Source organism: Eurytemora carolleeae, unplaced genomic scaffold (assembly GCF_000591075.1).
Source record: "Eurytemora carolleeae unplaced genomic scaffold, Eaff_2.0 scaffold262, whole genome shotgun sequence".
Lineage (NCBI taxonomy): Eukaryota > Metazoa > Arthropoda > Copepoda > Calanoida > Temoridae > Eurytemora > Eurytemora carolleeae.
In genome coordinates, this window is record NW_019396267.1 from 53,257 (window position 1) to 69,071 (window position 15,815).

At 32.7% G+C, this 15,815-nt stretch overlaps 2 protein-coding genes across 2 annotated transcripts in view; both read left to right on the forward strand.

Moving 5' to 3' along the window:
• Window positions 1–1,478: 1,478 nt before the first annotated feature.
• On the forward strand, window positions 1,479–8,733 carry LOC111699715 (rho guanine nucleotide exchange factor osg-1). Its single transcript, XM_023470443.1, has 5 exons — window positions 1,479–1,611; window positions 4,815–4,910; window positions 5,500–5,619; window positions 6,577–6,672; window positions 8,578–8,733. The coding sequence occupies exons 2-5, from the start codon at window positions 4,818–4,820 to the stop codon at window positions 8,716–8,718; spliced, it is 450 nt and encodes a 149-aa protein (XP_023326211.1). The 5' UTR covers window positions 1,479–1,611; window positions 4,815–4,817; the 3' UTR covers window positions 8,719–8,733.
• Window positions 8,734–10,247: 1,514 nt separating this feature from the next.
• Window positions 10,248–15,815, forward strand: part of LOC111699729 (rho guanine nucleotide exchange factor 17) — a 7,262-nt gene continuing 1,694 nt past the window's right edge. Inside the window, exons 1-4 of the mRNA XM_023470461.1 lie at window positions 10,248–10,367; window positions 11,164–11,841; window positions 14,887–15,079; window positions 15,549–15,726. Of these exons, the coding sequence (XP_023326229.1) occupies window positions 10,248–10,367; window positions 11,164–11,841; window positions 14,887–15,079; window positions 15,549–15,726 (1,169 nt within the window). The remainder of the gene's footprint in view (window positions 10,368–11,163; window positions 11,842–14,886; window positions 15,080–15,548; window positions 15,727–15,815) is intronic.

A 15,815-nucleotide genomic window follows, 5' to 3' on the forward strand; every position in this document is an offset into this window, starting at 1 on the left:
GGGGGGGGGTAGTTTTTTCTCCAAGGGGACTCAGTACCCATTGGGGCCTAAAACCCCCCCTAGAAATCATGGCCCCCCAGTTTGTCTGTCTGTCAAAAATCCCTTTATGAGTCATGGTCAGGGAGTAAGGAATAGAAGGGAGATATAACTGATGCAGTTCGCCCTACCATATGATTATACATGCTTTGCAGACGGGTACCCCATCTGTATAATAAATATTCAGAATAGGTTATTGTATACGTAGTAAATGTACATCAGACAAATATATCTTATTCAAATGAAGTACCTGTCTGCAAGGCATGTACAATCATATGGTAGGGCGAACCGCGTCACTTATATCTCCCTTCTATTCCTTACTCCCTGTTCATTGTATTAGGCACTGTGCATACTTATAGATTAGTTTATTGAGTCGATTGGTATGCATTTCACGAAAAAAAATTTTCGCGACCATTTCGCTTCATTTTTGCATTTCGTTCGCACGTTCGAAATTTCGATTCAAGCTGTTTTGCGAAAAAATGCGAAATTTTTGCGAAGTAGAAAATGCGAAATTTTCGCAAAAAAAAAGATAGTTTCGCGAAAAAATGCGAAACTTTCTCAAAAAAATGAAAGCGAAAATTTCGAGAAAAAAATGAAATTATGCAAAAAAAAACCTGCATGGAAAGATTACAATGCTCGATTTACAACTGTAGCTTTAAAAGCTTTTTGTCCGATTAAGTTTAATTGTCACAAGAATTTCCCTAAAAGGGACTGGTCGTGAAAAATACAGAATTTTTAAAAACAAATGCAAAATTTTAGCGAAAAATGCGGAAATTCATCAAAAAAAGACTAATTTTGAGGATACCAAGATTCTTTTTCAAAGAGGGATTTATCCTTAAGCCCAATAAATGGATTAACACAAAATATAAATATAGATTTAAGAACGACTAGAAGACATTAGATAATTCATAGATTTGCTTGAAAATACTTTCTCGACTATGGAAGATCTTTCTTAACTTAGAACACAAAATAAAATCTACTACGAGAAGAACCAAAATAATTCGGAATATTTTAAATTCACCCTGCTTTCACCCATACTTCCAATATTCGTTATAAAATTTTTAACTTTTTACACTTTTTTACTTGTTGTTGATATAAATGATTATGATTATGACATAATAAAACTTCAAATATTGAGCTATCAGAGCAGAGAACCATAAGTTCTTTTGATCAATTAATTGTTGCAGCTATAAAACTGTTGGTTTTCACAAAATTTTCGCATAAGATTTTCGCATTTTCGTTTTTGCTTCATTTATTTTTGTGAAAAAATGCGAAATTTCGCAAAAATGTTTGCATCAACCGACCGAAAATTTTCGCTTTTTTCGCGAAACGTTTCGTTCGCTGGAAACCCTGTTGCATAATTAAGTATTGCATAATCAAGCAGCTTAAATCTTAGACACAGATTAAAAAGGTAAGTTGGTTAGGCACGCTACATTTATTTTTTACATGTAAATATTTTAGTTCTCAAGTAAATCTGTTCTGGAGGCGTACACAGGATTTATACGCAATGTTAAACGTGCAGATGACGCAATTCGAGTAGCTCGAATTAAACCTGCTTTTGATAGATTTTTACAGGTAAACAAGAACTTATTTGTTGCGAATCTAAGGATTAAAGTTATTCCTCTTCGAACCCCCGTAGTCGTTACACTCTGTATGGATTACTTTAGTTGGGGGATTTAGATTTAAAGAGCCCACATTGGATATCAAGATCAAGCGTTAAATATGAACAATACCTCGCACAAAAGTTCCGAAGGACGATAATAAGAAAGTGTAAAGGAATGTGGGCAAAAATAGAGAACATTCTCTTTAGTCTGAAAATTCTCCGATAAGAAAATCCTCGGGTTAAGACGGAGGATTAAGTAAGATACAATATCTTGGGAGGAAATATACTTTAAGGGTGAATAAAAACAATATATTGAATACTATATAGTGTCCTAAAGGTTTAACATATATGAAGGATAGGCTGTAAATAAAATTAGGGGGATTAAACTTCATTTTAAACTTCTAAATTTAAATTTAAAGTGCATGTTATGCGACAAAACTTCAAACTTTTCATTGTTTCAGTAAGTTTTCTTAATTCATTTTTGATGCTTATTATAAGTTACAATCAATCAAGGGGGCAATTTTTTTACTTTGAAAATTTGAATTTGAAAATCCACGGACAAATATGATAGAAAACAAATATGATAGAAAACAAATATGATAGAAAACAAATATGATAGAAAACAAATATGATAGAAAACAAATATGATAGAAAACAAATATAATAGAAAACAAATATGATAAAAAACGCGAACTTTTTATATTATAAATGTTTGAAAGCCAACTAAAAAACAAGAATAATACAATCAACTAAAACAATAATATGTCATTTTTGGAAATGTTTTTTATTTCTTTTGTTGAAATAATCTTTTCAATTCGTTGGTTAAATCTATATAATAAAACAAAATATTCGTATATATGTTCCCTCTGGCCAGCCAAACCCCTGGTCCGTATGGGCTGAAATCTTTTGTGGAAACTTAATGGTAGCCGGGGTAGACATAGGCTAAAAAAATTCGAATTTTATTTTGAAAGCTTTTTTCATTTTTTTCCACGGGCAACGCCGGGCCCTTCAGTTAGTATGTAATAAAATCATTCGTTAATAGATATTTGTCAAAATTTTTCTTTCATTTGATGAACCCCTTTGCTGAGATTGAGATACACTATATATTTAATTAATTGTAATTAGGTGAGAACCATAATGTGTTCAATACTGGTCTTAAAACGAGAAATGCATAAATGCTGAGGCCGAATTTAAAGAATTTGAGAGGCTCAAATAGGGTTGGTTTTATTTAAAATTGTATTCAATGTTTCAAGATTTAAACCGGCACTCAATTGAAACCGGTTTTGGCGGATTTAAGACGCGGCTCAAATTCATTAAATTCGGGCACATGATAGAAGAATATATTCTTATCTGCACACAAATTTGGTTACTTTAACCTTATAAATATAAACCCTATCCCAGCATAATGACTGAATGGTTTATTTTACCTATTTTACTAAATATATATTTAGTTGGATTTATAATTCGGTGTTGGTGATGGACCAAACCTCTGATGAGTAATAAAAGTAGATGTTAGTTCCAAATTTATTTAGACCTTTTTTCCAGTCATTGGATTTTATAGCCTTTAACAAATGGAAACAGAATGAAATCTTTTTCAACCTTTCTAATTTGACTTTAACATTTTTTTCCATTTCATGTATTTCAACAATATCTCCTTTGAATTCAAAACTTTAAGTTTTAAAAATCAAGTTAAGGCTTAAACTTCAAACAAAAGTTTGAAAAATGTGATTAACAAATGTTAATCTTTTCTGTGTATCCCTATATTATCTATCCTATATAATAAATTAAGACATTCATATAAACGGCTGGACCGATTGGGCTGAAATTTTGTGTGGCTAAAAAAATCGAATTTTTTTCAATTTTTTCCAAATTTGTTTTCCCCGGACAAGGCTGGGCATTTCAACTAGTATATTATAAATACTTTTTTTGTCTGGGTGGGTGTCTGTTTGTTTACAATTTAGACAAAAAGAAAATATTCACAATTAAAAGAGAAGATAGGCGCGAAGCGTCCTAAATGCCTAGCTTAGTAAACTGAAGGGAAAATATTGGTTTCAGACGAAAATAAAGAAAATTCCCAAAGGAACCTGTTAGAGCCAGGATAATGGCCATTTATATAAAATAAAAGAAAAGAGAAAAATTAACAAGCAAGATAAGAAAGATATGATTCAATTCATTAGACAACAAGGTAAAAATGGACATACCGTAGATCATTTAATTTATTAAGATGAAAAAGCAGGATAAGTTACAAGTAAAAACAAAAAAATTGTGAAAAAAAAGAATTTCAACAAAAAAAGGAGATACATGTAAAACAGATGAGAGAATTACTTATTATAATAATGAAATAAAAAGGAAAGACTAAATATAATCTAGGAAATGAGAAAGGAAAGGAAAGGAGAAAGACTGAATATAATCTAGGAAATGAGAAAGGAAAGGAAAGGAGAAAGACTAAATATAATTTAGGAAATGAGAAAGGAAATGAAAGGAGAAAGACTGAATATAATCTAGAAAATGAGAAAGGAAATGAAAGGAGAAAGACTGAATATAATTTAGGAAATGAGAAAGGAAAAGAAAGGAGAAAGTCTAAATAGAATCTAGGAAATGAGAAAGGAAAGGAAGGAGAAAGACTAAATATAATCTAGGAAATGAGAAGGGAAAGGAAAGGAGAAAGACTAAAAATAATCTAGGAAATGAGAAGGGAAAGGAAGGAGAAAGACTAAATATAATCTAGGAAATGAGAAGGGAAAGGAAGGAGAAAGACTGAATATAATCTAGGAAATGAGAAAGGAAAGGAAAGGAGAAAGAATAAATATAATCTAGGAAATGAGAAGGGAAAGGAAGGAGAAAGAATAAATATAATCTAGGAAATGAGAAGGGAAAGGAAGGAGAAAGACTGAATATAATCTAGGAAATGAGAAAGGAAAGGAAGGGAGAAAGTCTGAATATAATCTAGGAAATGAGAAGGGAAAGGAAAGGAGAAAGACTAAATATAATCTAGGAAATGAGAAAGGAAAGGAAAGGAGAAAGTCTGAATATAATCTAGAAAATGAGAAAGGAAAGGAAAGGAGAAAGACTAAATATAATCTAGGAAATGAGAAGGGAAAGGAAAGGAGAAAGACTAAATATAATCTAGGAAATGAGAAAGGAAAGGAAAGGAGAAAGACTAAATATAATCTAGGAAATGAGAAAGGAAAGGAAAGGAGAAAGACTGAGCCTGACAGATCTGCTGGCAAAGCCTCATCAACGAATACCAAGATATCGTCTTTTAATTCAGGTAAAAGGTACTTTGAGTACAAAGCCAACTTTTAGGTCTAAAATAATGCTTAACAACAACCAATAGAAATGGTAAGCAACACAAGTGTACACCACGTGCAATGTATACTTTGCCATTATCTAAAATAATGTTTGGTTTAAAGTTTTTTATTTCACTTAATTACTTTATATTTCCTTAAAATAAAAAAATTAATGGTATGTAGAATCTGATATTTCTACAACAATTATCTTTTTCATCATAAGTACAAATTTTACTGTTTAGGAATAGTTAGTTAAAGTAAAAATATACACAGACTATTTATAAAATTAAAATGTGGCTATTTTAGAAGTACATTTATTGCTTCTAGATATAATAACATGATAAATAACGAGTATAGAAAAGAAGAGGAAGTTGAGAAGGTCTTCTCTGGTTTCAAGATCCGACACCACTGATTTGCGGATTTCATAATCCTCTTTCGGGGATTTCATCCTCTACACTATAATATATAATATTTTTGTGTGGGCCTTAATTTTAGATAAAAACCGGTTAAAAGTATCTTCCTTCAAGTTATAAATAAGATTCAAACCAATTTAATTATTTTCTTGTGCAGAGACTGCTGGAGCACACAGATCCTGAGCACAGTGATTATCTGCTACTGAGGCGTGCAGAGCGGCAGATTCATGAACTTGCTCTGCAGATATCTAGTGTAGAGAAGGAAGCAACAGAACAGGTTTTTATTTATTCTGAACAGATAGATCGCTATCTTGAACAGATAGATAGATAAATTGAACAGACAGATCGATATATCAAATGATAGATAGATATATTGTACGGATAGATCGATATATTAAATGATCGATATTTATATTGAACAAATAGATCGAAATACTTAACAGAAAGATAAATATATAAAACAGGTAGATCGATTTACGGAACAGATAAATCGATATTTAGACCAGGTAGATCAATATATTAAACAGGTAGATTGATAAAATTAACGATTTTACAAAAGAAAGATGTAAGGAATAATAGATCCACATATTGAGCAATATATCGATATATAAAATAAAAGATCGATATAATGAACAATAGATCAATATATGGAACGATAGATCAAGTTATTGAACGATAAATCAATATATTGAACGATAGATTGAATATTGAACGATAGATTGATATATTGAACAAAAGATCGATATATAGAACGATGCATCAATATATGGAACAATACATCAATATATAGAACGATAGATCGATATATTGAACGATAGATCGATATATTAAATGATAGATTGATATAATAAAGGATAGCTCAATATATTCAACTGATAGATCGATGTTGTGAAAGATAGATTAACATAATAAACAATACAACTATACATTAAAAGAAAAGATTAAAAGTATAATATTGAAGGTTTATATATTTCAAAATATTGAACAGGTTGATCGATCACTAAACGGCAGATCGATATATTGAAAAGGGAGATCGATTTATATTCAATATTAAGTTGAGAAGGTTAAAAATTAAAATAAAATTATCCCCTTCTATTCAAAGTCATATTAGTTATTTTCTAAACTTGTTTTTCAGTTATAATATTTAAAACGAGACAGATCTTTTTATTCCCTATTTTTAACACGCATAGGTCGCAAATTTTATTTTAAATCTTGATATAGACTTTATTTTCAGGAAATAAGACAAGGAGTGCTGAAAAGATTGGAACTGATAGTTCATGGTTTAGCTCCAGGAGATCTAGCTAGTCAATCTAGAACTCTAGTTAGACAGGTAGGTTTAGTCCCTGGAGATCTAGCTAGACTAGAACTCTAGTTAGACAGGTAGGTTTAGCTCCAGGAGACCTAGCTAGTCAGTATAGAACTCTAGTTAGACAGGTAGGTTTAGTCCCTGGAGATCTAGCTAGTCAGTCTAGAACTCTATAGTTAGACAGGTATAGGTGTAGTCCCTGGAGATTTAGCTAGACTAGAACTCTAGTTAGACAGATAGGTTTAGTCCCTGGAGATCTAGCTAGTCAGTCTAGAACTCTATAGTTAGACAGGTATAGGTGTAGTCCCTGGAGATCTAGCTAGACTAGAACTCTAGTTAGACAGATAGGTTTAGTCCCTGGAGATCTAGCTAGTCAGTCTAGAACTCTATAGTTAGACAGGTATAGGTGTAGTCCCTGGAGATCTAGCTAGACTAGAACTCTAGTTAGACAGGTAGGTTTAGTCCCTGGAGATCTAGCTAGTCTAGAACTCTAGTTAGACAGGTAGGTTTAGTCCCTGGAGATCTAGCTAGTCTAGAACTCTAGTTAGACAGGTAGGTTTAGTCCCTGGATATTTAGCTAGTCTAGAACTCTAGTTAGACAGGTAGGTTTAGTCCCTGGAGATTTAGCTAGTCTAGAACTCTAGTTAGACAGGTAGGATTAGTCTGAGGCATGTTTGATTCACAATGGTACGCTTAAAAATTCGTCTTTCAGAGAATGAAAAAGATATCCATGTCTATCTTTTAAAAAATTCATCAATTTTAATTGTGGGTTCTTTAGAAAAGTGAAAAGTGCGTAATAATGAATTAAATGATTAACAGTTGATTGCATTTTCCAGCCAGAAAAACGACGATATCTTATACATTATTAATCAGGTGGTTAAAGGGTACCGTTTTGAATCAGGCATGTGCTCCCCTTTTTTTTTACTCGAGGGTCAATTATAAGCTAAGTTAAGTTAAACCTTTTTGGCAGAGATAATTTTTATATTTTTTGCAAAATAAAACTTGTTGAACTAGGTTTCCTTCAGGTTCAATAAAAAGAGAAAATATGTGAAACTATTAAAACAATCTGGAACTTTTAATTAGAATTTTAGAAGAGTTTTCATGAAAACTTAAATTTCTATTTCTATATCTTTATCCAGAGATGGAATGAATAAAGAAAGTAGTAATAAAACCAATTGAAATCAGTTAACAACCATATTAGAAAATAATTAATTATTAGATGTAAAAGCAAGAATAAATCCATCATTATTTATACTGACAAAGGTTTCCAGGGTTGTTTTCGTAAACTCTTTAATGGGGGTCATTTTAAATTAGAGATGTGCGCGTTCGGTTTTTTTCATTTCATTCGTTTATCGTTCCTGAACCAGCCATTTCGTTCGTTTATTTCAATTGTTCAAAAAAAATTGTTAAGTCCGTTCTCAAAAATATTGCTTATAGTTTCCATCTATTTCGTTCGTTTTCTCAGTGAATGATCGTTCGGTTAAATCGTTCGTTCAATAAATTAGCTCGTACCGTAAAAAAACGATAATTTTTTATGTTTGTCGGAAAAAAACGCTTGTTTAGTAAAAAATCAAACGTTTTTTTTAAGAAGTTTGTATAAAAAACTATCGTTTTGCCAAAATCTTTAGAAAAAATAGTTCGTTCAGTAAAAAACAGTAGTTTTTCAAATTTGGTCGATCGATTTATATCGTTCGTTTTTGTTTTGTTTTTTGTTCGTTTCTAAAAGATGAGCGTTTTTCATTTCTCTGGACGATCCAGTCGTTCTTCCATCGTTCGTTTTTTTCTGAACGACACCATCATTCACAAAAAAAAGAATGTTTGTTCTCAAAAATGTTGTTCGTTCACTAAAACGATGCCTATCTCTAGTTTAAATTACGCGGACAAACGTTTTATATGTTTAGGATTTCAAAACCCCAAACATATGTTTAGGATTTAGTAAGCAGTTCAACGACGACCTGGATTAGGAAGGAGAGATGTATATTTCTGTTCTCCGATCTTCTCCTGATCACAACAGTGTCCAGGAGGGGGACCAGGTCCACCAAGGAAGGGAAGAAGAGTGTTATTGGGTAAAGTTTTTCATCTTATCATGATTAAATCCTGGGTACTTTTACTTTAAGGAATAGTTTTAAAAAAATATATCAATACAATAAAGACGACTTTTCATTTCAATTTTGATTTTCATCAAGCTGTCAAACAGAATGGATACACAAAAAAATTAAGTCAAGAGAAGCTGTCAATTAAAAAAGCTACTCTACAAATTCATGTAAACGTGTAATTCGAAAAAAGCTTGTTAACAATCAAAACTTAAATAAAAAGTCGTCTTTATTGTATTGATACCATCACCTACCACTGTACTTTCTAGGTCAGGGATTTGGGAATGATTTACTAAGTTCTTACCGACCTTGTCTTATTAAAGTTCAGGATTGGGATTGGCTTTATCTCCAAACTTTATGAAAAGTACAAGATTTACGATAAATGATTTTCTCTGCATCCTCCCTAGCTTGTTCTATGAGTATAACTGATATTTATATCTATCTAGTTTGGCGTGGGGAATAAATAAAAATGGACATCCAAAAAATTCGGCAGATTTTTCTGTTAAAATTTCTAAAATAATAAATTTTGACTTTTTTGTTTGGCACTTTTAAAAATTCCCCCCCCCCCCCATCGGAGAATATCGTTAAACCACCAATGAAATTATATTTATAAATTTTCGTAAACTTCGTAAACACGCTTTTTTGAACAATGAACTGACGTAGAGAAAAGGAAATTGAAAAAATCCAATCAATTAAAGTGGATTCTCTCAATAGAGTCTTGTTATTGAAAGTTGGCAAAACAAAATTTCTTTTCAATTTAAACTGTTTGATTCATTTAAAAGACAAGTGCAGGGGATTTTTGTATTTTTAAACCATGTTTTTTTCATCTCTTATATTAAGTAGAGCAGCGGAATATTTATGTGAGCTTATATGCTTTACCTGTAACCGACAAAACCGTAACCAAAACAAAAAAGGTTACCCCGAATCTATGTAGGAAAGATAAAAAGTTTCTGAAAAAAACCTACAAATAAAAACTTATGTCAAAAAGTCCCAATTTACTGAAGTCCTAGGACTAAATGTCACTGTAAATAAAGTCCTGAGTTATAGATTCTTGGGATTTTTTCCCCCAAAATTTAAGATTTTATTTCCGAAAACTTTGTTTAGAGAAATTTTTTGCCGGTTTCCTTCCCCCCTCCCCCATCCTTCCTGGGTAACATATTATCCATATAGACGCATATGTTGTTTTCAACAAAGTGTTTGACAATTTTCTAAATGTGATTTAAAGCGTAATATTTGATTGCGTCAATTTTAGTGTTGATTATTTTTGGACTAAAACGCAGTTATTCAGTCGAACAACGTAATTAATTAAACGTAAGATAAAGCTACGACAAAATCAATATACATTCTTTTGATTTCTTTGAATAATCCTATTTTTTCTAAAAGATTTATAAAGTCTTTAAAACATGGTTTTAAATAACTAATAATGTAAATTTTTTTCTTCATATTTAGTATTTTGTTAAAGAAATGGTTTTTTTTAAGCCTATGTCACCCCCACGCTACCCATGAATGTTCACAAAAAAGTTCAGTCCATACGGTCCACTAGGCGAGCAAGCAGCCAAGCTGAATTCTCAACACAAAGATCTGGATGAAATGATCAAAAACATTCTGACAGGGCTTAATAAACAGGTGTGTCATTGAAATTAAAGGGGGGGGGGCTATGGAGTCTGAACTTCCTACTAAAAATGTAAATTTATTGAACACAATAAAAAAGGTATCTAAATTAAAACATATCTTAAATACATCTAGCGAAGTTTATTAAATTTTAAAGTGAAATAGCAAATTATCTGACATCTTATAGAAAAGTAGCACAGTATCTGAAATCTTAAAGTATAGTAGCAAAGTAACTGAAATATTAATGTAAAGTAGCGAAGTATCTGAAATCTTTAAGTGAAAAGTATCAAAGTATCTGAAATCGTTAAGTAAAGTAGCGAAGTATCTGAAATTTTGATGTAAAGTAGCGAAGTATCTGAAATCTTTAAGTGTAAAGTATCAAAGTATCTGAAATCGCTAAGTAAAGTAGCGAAGTATCTGAAATCTTTAAGTAAGGTATCAAAGTATTTGAAATCGCGAAGTAAACTAACAAATTGCCTAAAATCTTCAAGTAAACTAGCTAAGTGCCTAAAATCTTCTAGTAAACTAACTTATATTCCAGGTATCTGAAAGCTAACGTATATTCCAGGTATCTGAAAGCTAACGTATATTCCAGGTATCTGAAAGTTAACATATATTCCAGGTATCTGAAAGCTAACATATATTCCAGGTATCTGAAAGCTAACGTATATTCCAGTTATCTGAAAGCTAACGTATATTCCAGGTATCTGAAAGCTAACGTATATTCCAGGTATCTGAAAGCTAACGTATATTCCAGTTATCTGAAAGTTAACGTAACTTCCAGGTATCTGAAAGTTAACATATATTCCAGGTATCTGAAAGACACTCTGCAGAAGCTGGACATGGAACATCCCTGCAGCTGAGTATACACACAGCAGATGGTCCTGAGAATATCAACCTTGTATTTGAAAGTGCTGAGGGGAAACTAGACTGGGAAAATGATTTTATGAAATGGAAAGAAAAGATGGAGAGAGAGGCTGAAGCACCCCCGGACCTTCTCAGCCTGATTCCTATTCGCAAGACACGTGCCGGACTTCAGTTTACGTGTGCTTCTCCCACCCTAGGTTTAAACAGCCACGGGTTAAAGGATGTCTGGGTGTGTAATAGTGATGGATATGTCGGACAAGTTTGTGTTCTCAGTCTCCGACCAGAACCCACAGTGATTTGTTGCAATGGAGTTTGCAACGCTAGAATTCTTTCCATTGTATCAGTGCCCAGTGATAATCCAGAACCAGTTTTAGAGTGGCATCAGCACTCTTCTCTTAGAAAAGAGTGGCCAAGTTGGTCCGCCCCATCAACACCAGCTGCCCAGGGCTGGGTAACGCCCCCAACCTCTGGGGACTGGACGAGTAAATCCTGGGGTGTGTGTTCAGATGGAGGAACAGAGGAGTCTAGTCCGCAGTCTACAGGAGTAGGACCTATTCTTGATATATCCAGTGAAGATGATGAGGACTCTAGTAATAGGAGTCAGATATTCAGACAAGAGCAGGTTAGATATTCAGACAAGAACATGTTAGATTTTTAGACAAGAAGAGGTTAATATTCAGACAAGAACATGTTAGATATTTAGACAAGAAGAGGATAGGTATTCATACAAGAAGAGTTTAGATATTCAGGCAAGAGCAGTTAGATATTAGACAAGAGCAGGTTAGATATTCAGGCATGAACAGATTAAATATTCAGACAAGAGCAGGTCAGATATTCAGACAAGAACAGGTTATATATTTAGACAAGAACAGGTTAGATATTCAGAAAAGAACAGGTTGGATATTCAGACAAGCACAGGTTAGATATTCAGACAAGAACAGGTTAGATATTCAGACAAGAACAGGTTAGATATTCAGACAAGAACAGGTTGGATATTTAGACAAGAACAGCTGTTAGATATTCAGAAAAGAACAGGTTGGATATTCAGACAATAACAGGTTAGATATTCAGAAGATTTTCAGACAAGAACAGGTTATATATTTATACAAGAACAGCTCAGATATTTCCCCGAGAACAATTTAGATATTTAGAAAAGAACAATCTAGATATTTAGACAAGAACAGATATTCAGACAAGTAAAGGTTAAATATTTACAATATACAAGAGCATGTCACATATTAAGGCAAGAACATGTTAACTATTCAGACAAGAACATGTTAGATATTTAGACAAGAGCAGGTTAGTTATTTAGATAAAAGCAGGTTAGATATTCAGACAAGAACAGGTTAGATATTCAGACAAGAACAGGCTTGATATTCAGAAAAGAACAGGTTAGATATTCAGACAAGAACAGGTTAGATATTCAGAAAAGAACAGGTTAGATATTCAGAAAAGAACAGGTTGTATATTCAGACAAGAACAGGTTAGATATTCAGACAAGAACAGGTTAGATATTCAGACAAGAACAGGTTGGATATTTAGACAAGAACAGGTTAGATATTCAGAAAAGAACAGGTTAGATATTCAGAAAAGAACAGATTGGATATTCAGACAAGAACAGGTTAGATATTCAGACAAGAACAGGTTAGATATTCAGAAAAGAACAGGTTGGATATTCAGACAAGAACAGGTTAAATATTCAGACAAGAACATGTTAGATATTCAGACAAGAACAGGTTTGGATATTCAGACAAGAACATGTTAGATATTCAGACAAGAACAGGTTAGATATTCAGACAAGAACAGGTTAAATATTCAGACAAGAACATGTTAGATATTCAGACAAGAACAGGTTAGATATTCAGACAAGAACAGGTTTGGATATTTAGACAAGAACAGCTGTCAGATATTCAGAAAAGAACAGGTTTGATATTTAGACAAATCAGATTTTAAAATAAAACGTATATTTTTCAAAGAACCTGGGTTAGATTTCAAAACAATTACAGTGAGAACCAAAACTGTGGAATAAGAATAATAATTCTTCAGTGTATTTAAATTATGTTAAAAAGCAAATGTTTTTACACGTAGCTTATTAAATCATTTATTAGATTAAATGGGTCTGTTTACTGTACAAATACTTTGTCTTATGTTCTTTGAACTGTACAAATTTATAATTTGAGTCTGAAATAGCAATACTATAGAGTATACTTAATGTTGTTACAAAAGAAATAATTTTACTAAACACTAATCAAGTAAAATGGGTCTGTTTACACTGCACAAATATTGTTTATAATGCTAATCAAGTGACATGTGTCTGTTTACACTGCACTAATGTTGTTAATAATGCTAATCAAGTGACATGGGTCTGTTTACACTGCACAAATATTGTTTATAATGCTAATCAAGTGACATGTGTCTGTTTACACTGCACAAATATTGTTTATAATGCTAATCAAGTGACATGTGTCTGTTTACACTGCACTAATGTTGTTAATAATGCTAATCAAGTGACATGGGTCTGTTTACACTGCACAAATATTGTTTATAATGCTAATCAAGTGACATGTGTCTGTTTACACTGCACAAATATTGTTTATAATGCTAATCAAGTGACATGTGTCTGTTTACACTGCACAAATGTTGTTAACAATGCTAATCAAGTGACATGTGACTGTTTACACTGCACAAATATTGTCAATAATGCTAATCAAGTGACATGGGTCTGTTTACACTGCACTAATGTTGTTAATAATGCTAATCAAGTGACATGGGTCTGTTTACACTGCACAAATATTGTTTAAAATGCTAATCAAGTAACATGGGTCTGTTTACACTGCACAAATATTGTTTATTATGCTAATCAAGTGAAATTGGCCTGTTTACACTGCACAAATATCGTTTATAATGCTAATCAAGTGAAATGGGTCTGTTTACACTGCACAAATGTTATTTATAATGCTAATCAAGTGACATGGGTCTGTTTACACTGCACAAATATTGTCTATAATGCTAATCAAGTGACATGTGTCTGTTTACACTGCACGAATGTTGTTAATCATGCTAATCAAGTGACATGGGTCTGTTTACACTGCACAAATATTGCTTATAATGCTAATCAAGTGACATGGGTCTGTTTACACTGCACAAATATTGTTTATAATGCTAATCAGGTGAAATTGGCCTGTTTACACTGCACACATATTGTTTATAATGCTAATCAAGTGAAATTGGCCTGTTTACACTGCACAAATATTGTTTATAATGCTAATCAAGTAAAATGGGTCTGTTTACACTGCTCAAATGTTATTTATAATGCTAATCAAGTGACATGGGTCTGTTTACACTGCACAAATATTGTTTATAATGCTAATCAAGTGACATGGGTCTGTTTACACTGCACTAATGTTGTTTATAATGCTAATCAAGTAAAATGGGTCTGTTTACACTGCACTAATGTTGTTAATAATGCTAATCAAGTAAAATGGGTCTGTTTACACTGCACAATATTGTTAATAATGTTAATTGGACTATTTAAAGTAAAAACTTGAGTCTAAAAGTCATCTTCCTATTCCAGAGTTTTCTAGTTTCTACTGTATAATACTTAATTAAAGAAATGCAGGTATTAATGTACAACTTATACGTACAGAATAACCTCCTTTATGTACAGGTTCCGGCTACAATGTGGTTGGGAACAGAGGACGGTACAATCCACGTGTACAACTGTACAGACAATATCAGGATTAAGAAGAACAAAGAGAAGTTTGTACATAACAGTCCTGTACTGCATATAGAATATCACAACAGTAAAGTTTATGCGGCGCTGGGCAGTGGTGAGGTGTATATTTACTCACGGGATTCAAGTAAGAATAATAAAAAATGTCTAGACTTAATTTTGAAAAGCTCATAGAACGTACAATCAGTTTTTGATACACTTTTTATTTATCAAATTTGGATTGCAAAGACGATTTACAGATTGTTTTTGTTTCACATGCTAACTTGGCCACCCTGTATTTTAGAAGTGGTTATAAATGTTAGGATGTCAGATTTAATTCCGTAACTGAATATAAAGTTGTAATTTCTGTTTGTCTGTTTGTTTGTTCGATTACAACTCACTAACAACCAGGACCGATTTGCCTCAAATTTGGATTAGGATATTCGGGAGAACCACAGGAATATTTTTAGTTTGGTTTTGAGATTCTAGGTTGAGTGAGTCGAGTTCAAAGGGAAAAATAGCTAAACTCTTAATTTTCGACCAAGCGCGGGTAAACGGTGGGACTAACTATGACTCCCCCAGGCTCCCAAGTTAGGTTTTTATATTCTCTGTTGTAGACGGACAATGGGATAAGAACGGGTTTGTTGTGAAGAATGTCGGCACACCCAACTACCCTGTCACAAAGATGTGTGTGGTGTGTGAGAGTGTGTGGTGTTCTACACACAACAAGATCAGGAGATTGGATACACGTACACACAACGTAGAGGAGGTCACACATATCACAGGAGACAACAGGTAGGTCATACAGTGGCACGTATACAAATGTGGAACAGAAGGACGACATTGAATCAATCCTCTGTGTATTTGGTGTTGGAACAGATTAA

Excerpts from the sequence above, each read along its gene's own strand:
- LOC111699715 (XM_023470443.1), top strand. The coding sequence starts at position 4,818 with ATGAGAAAGGAAAGGAAAGGAGAAAGACTGAGCCTGACAGATCTGCTG. Across the intron at positions 4,911-5,499 it reads GATATCGTCTTTTAATTCAG|AGACTGCTGGAGCACACAGA; the intron begins GTAAAAGGTACT and ends TTTCTTGTGCAG. Across the intron at positions 5,620-6,576 it reads AGAAGGAAGCAACAGAACAG|GAAATAAGACAAGGAGTGCT; the intron begins GTTTTTATTTAT and ends CTTTATTTTCAG.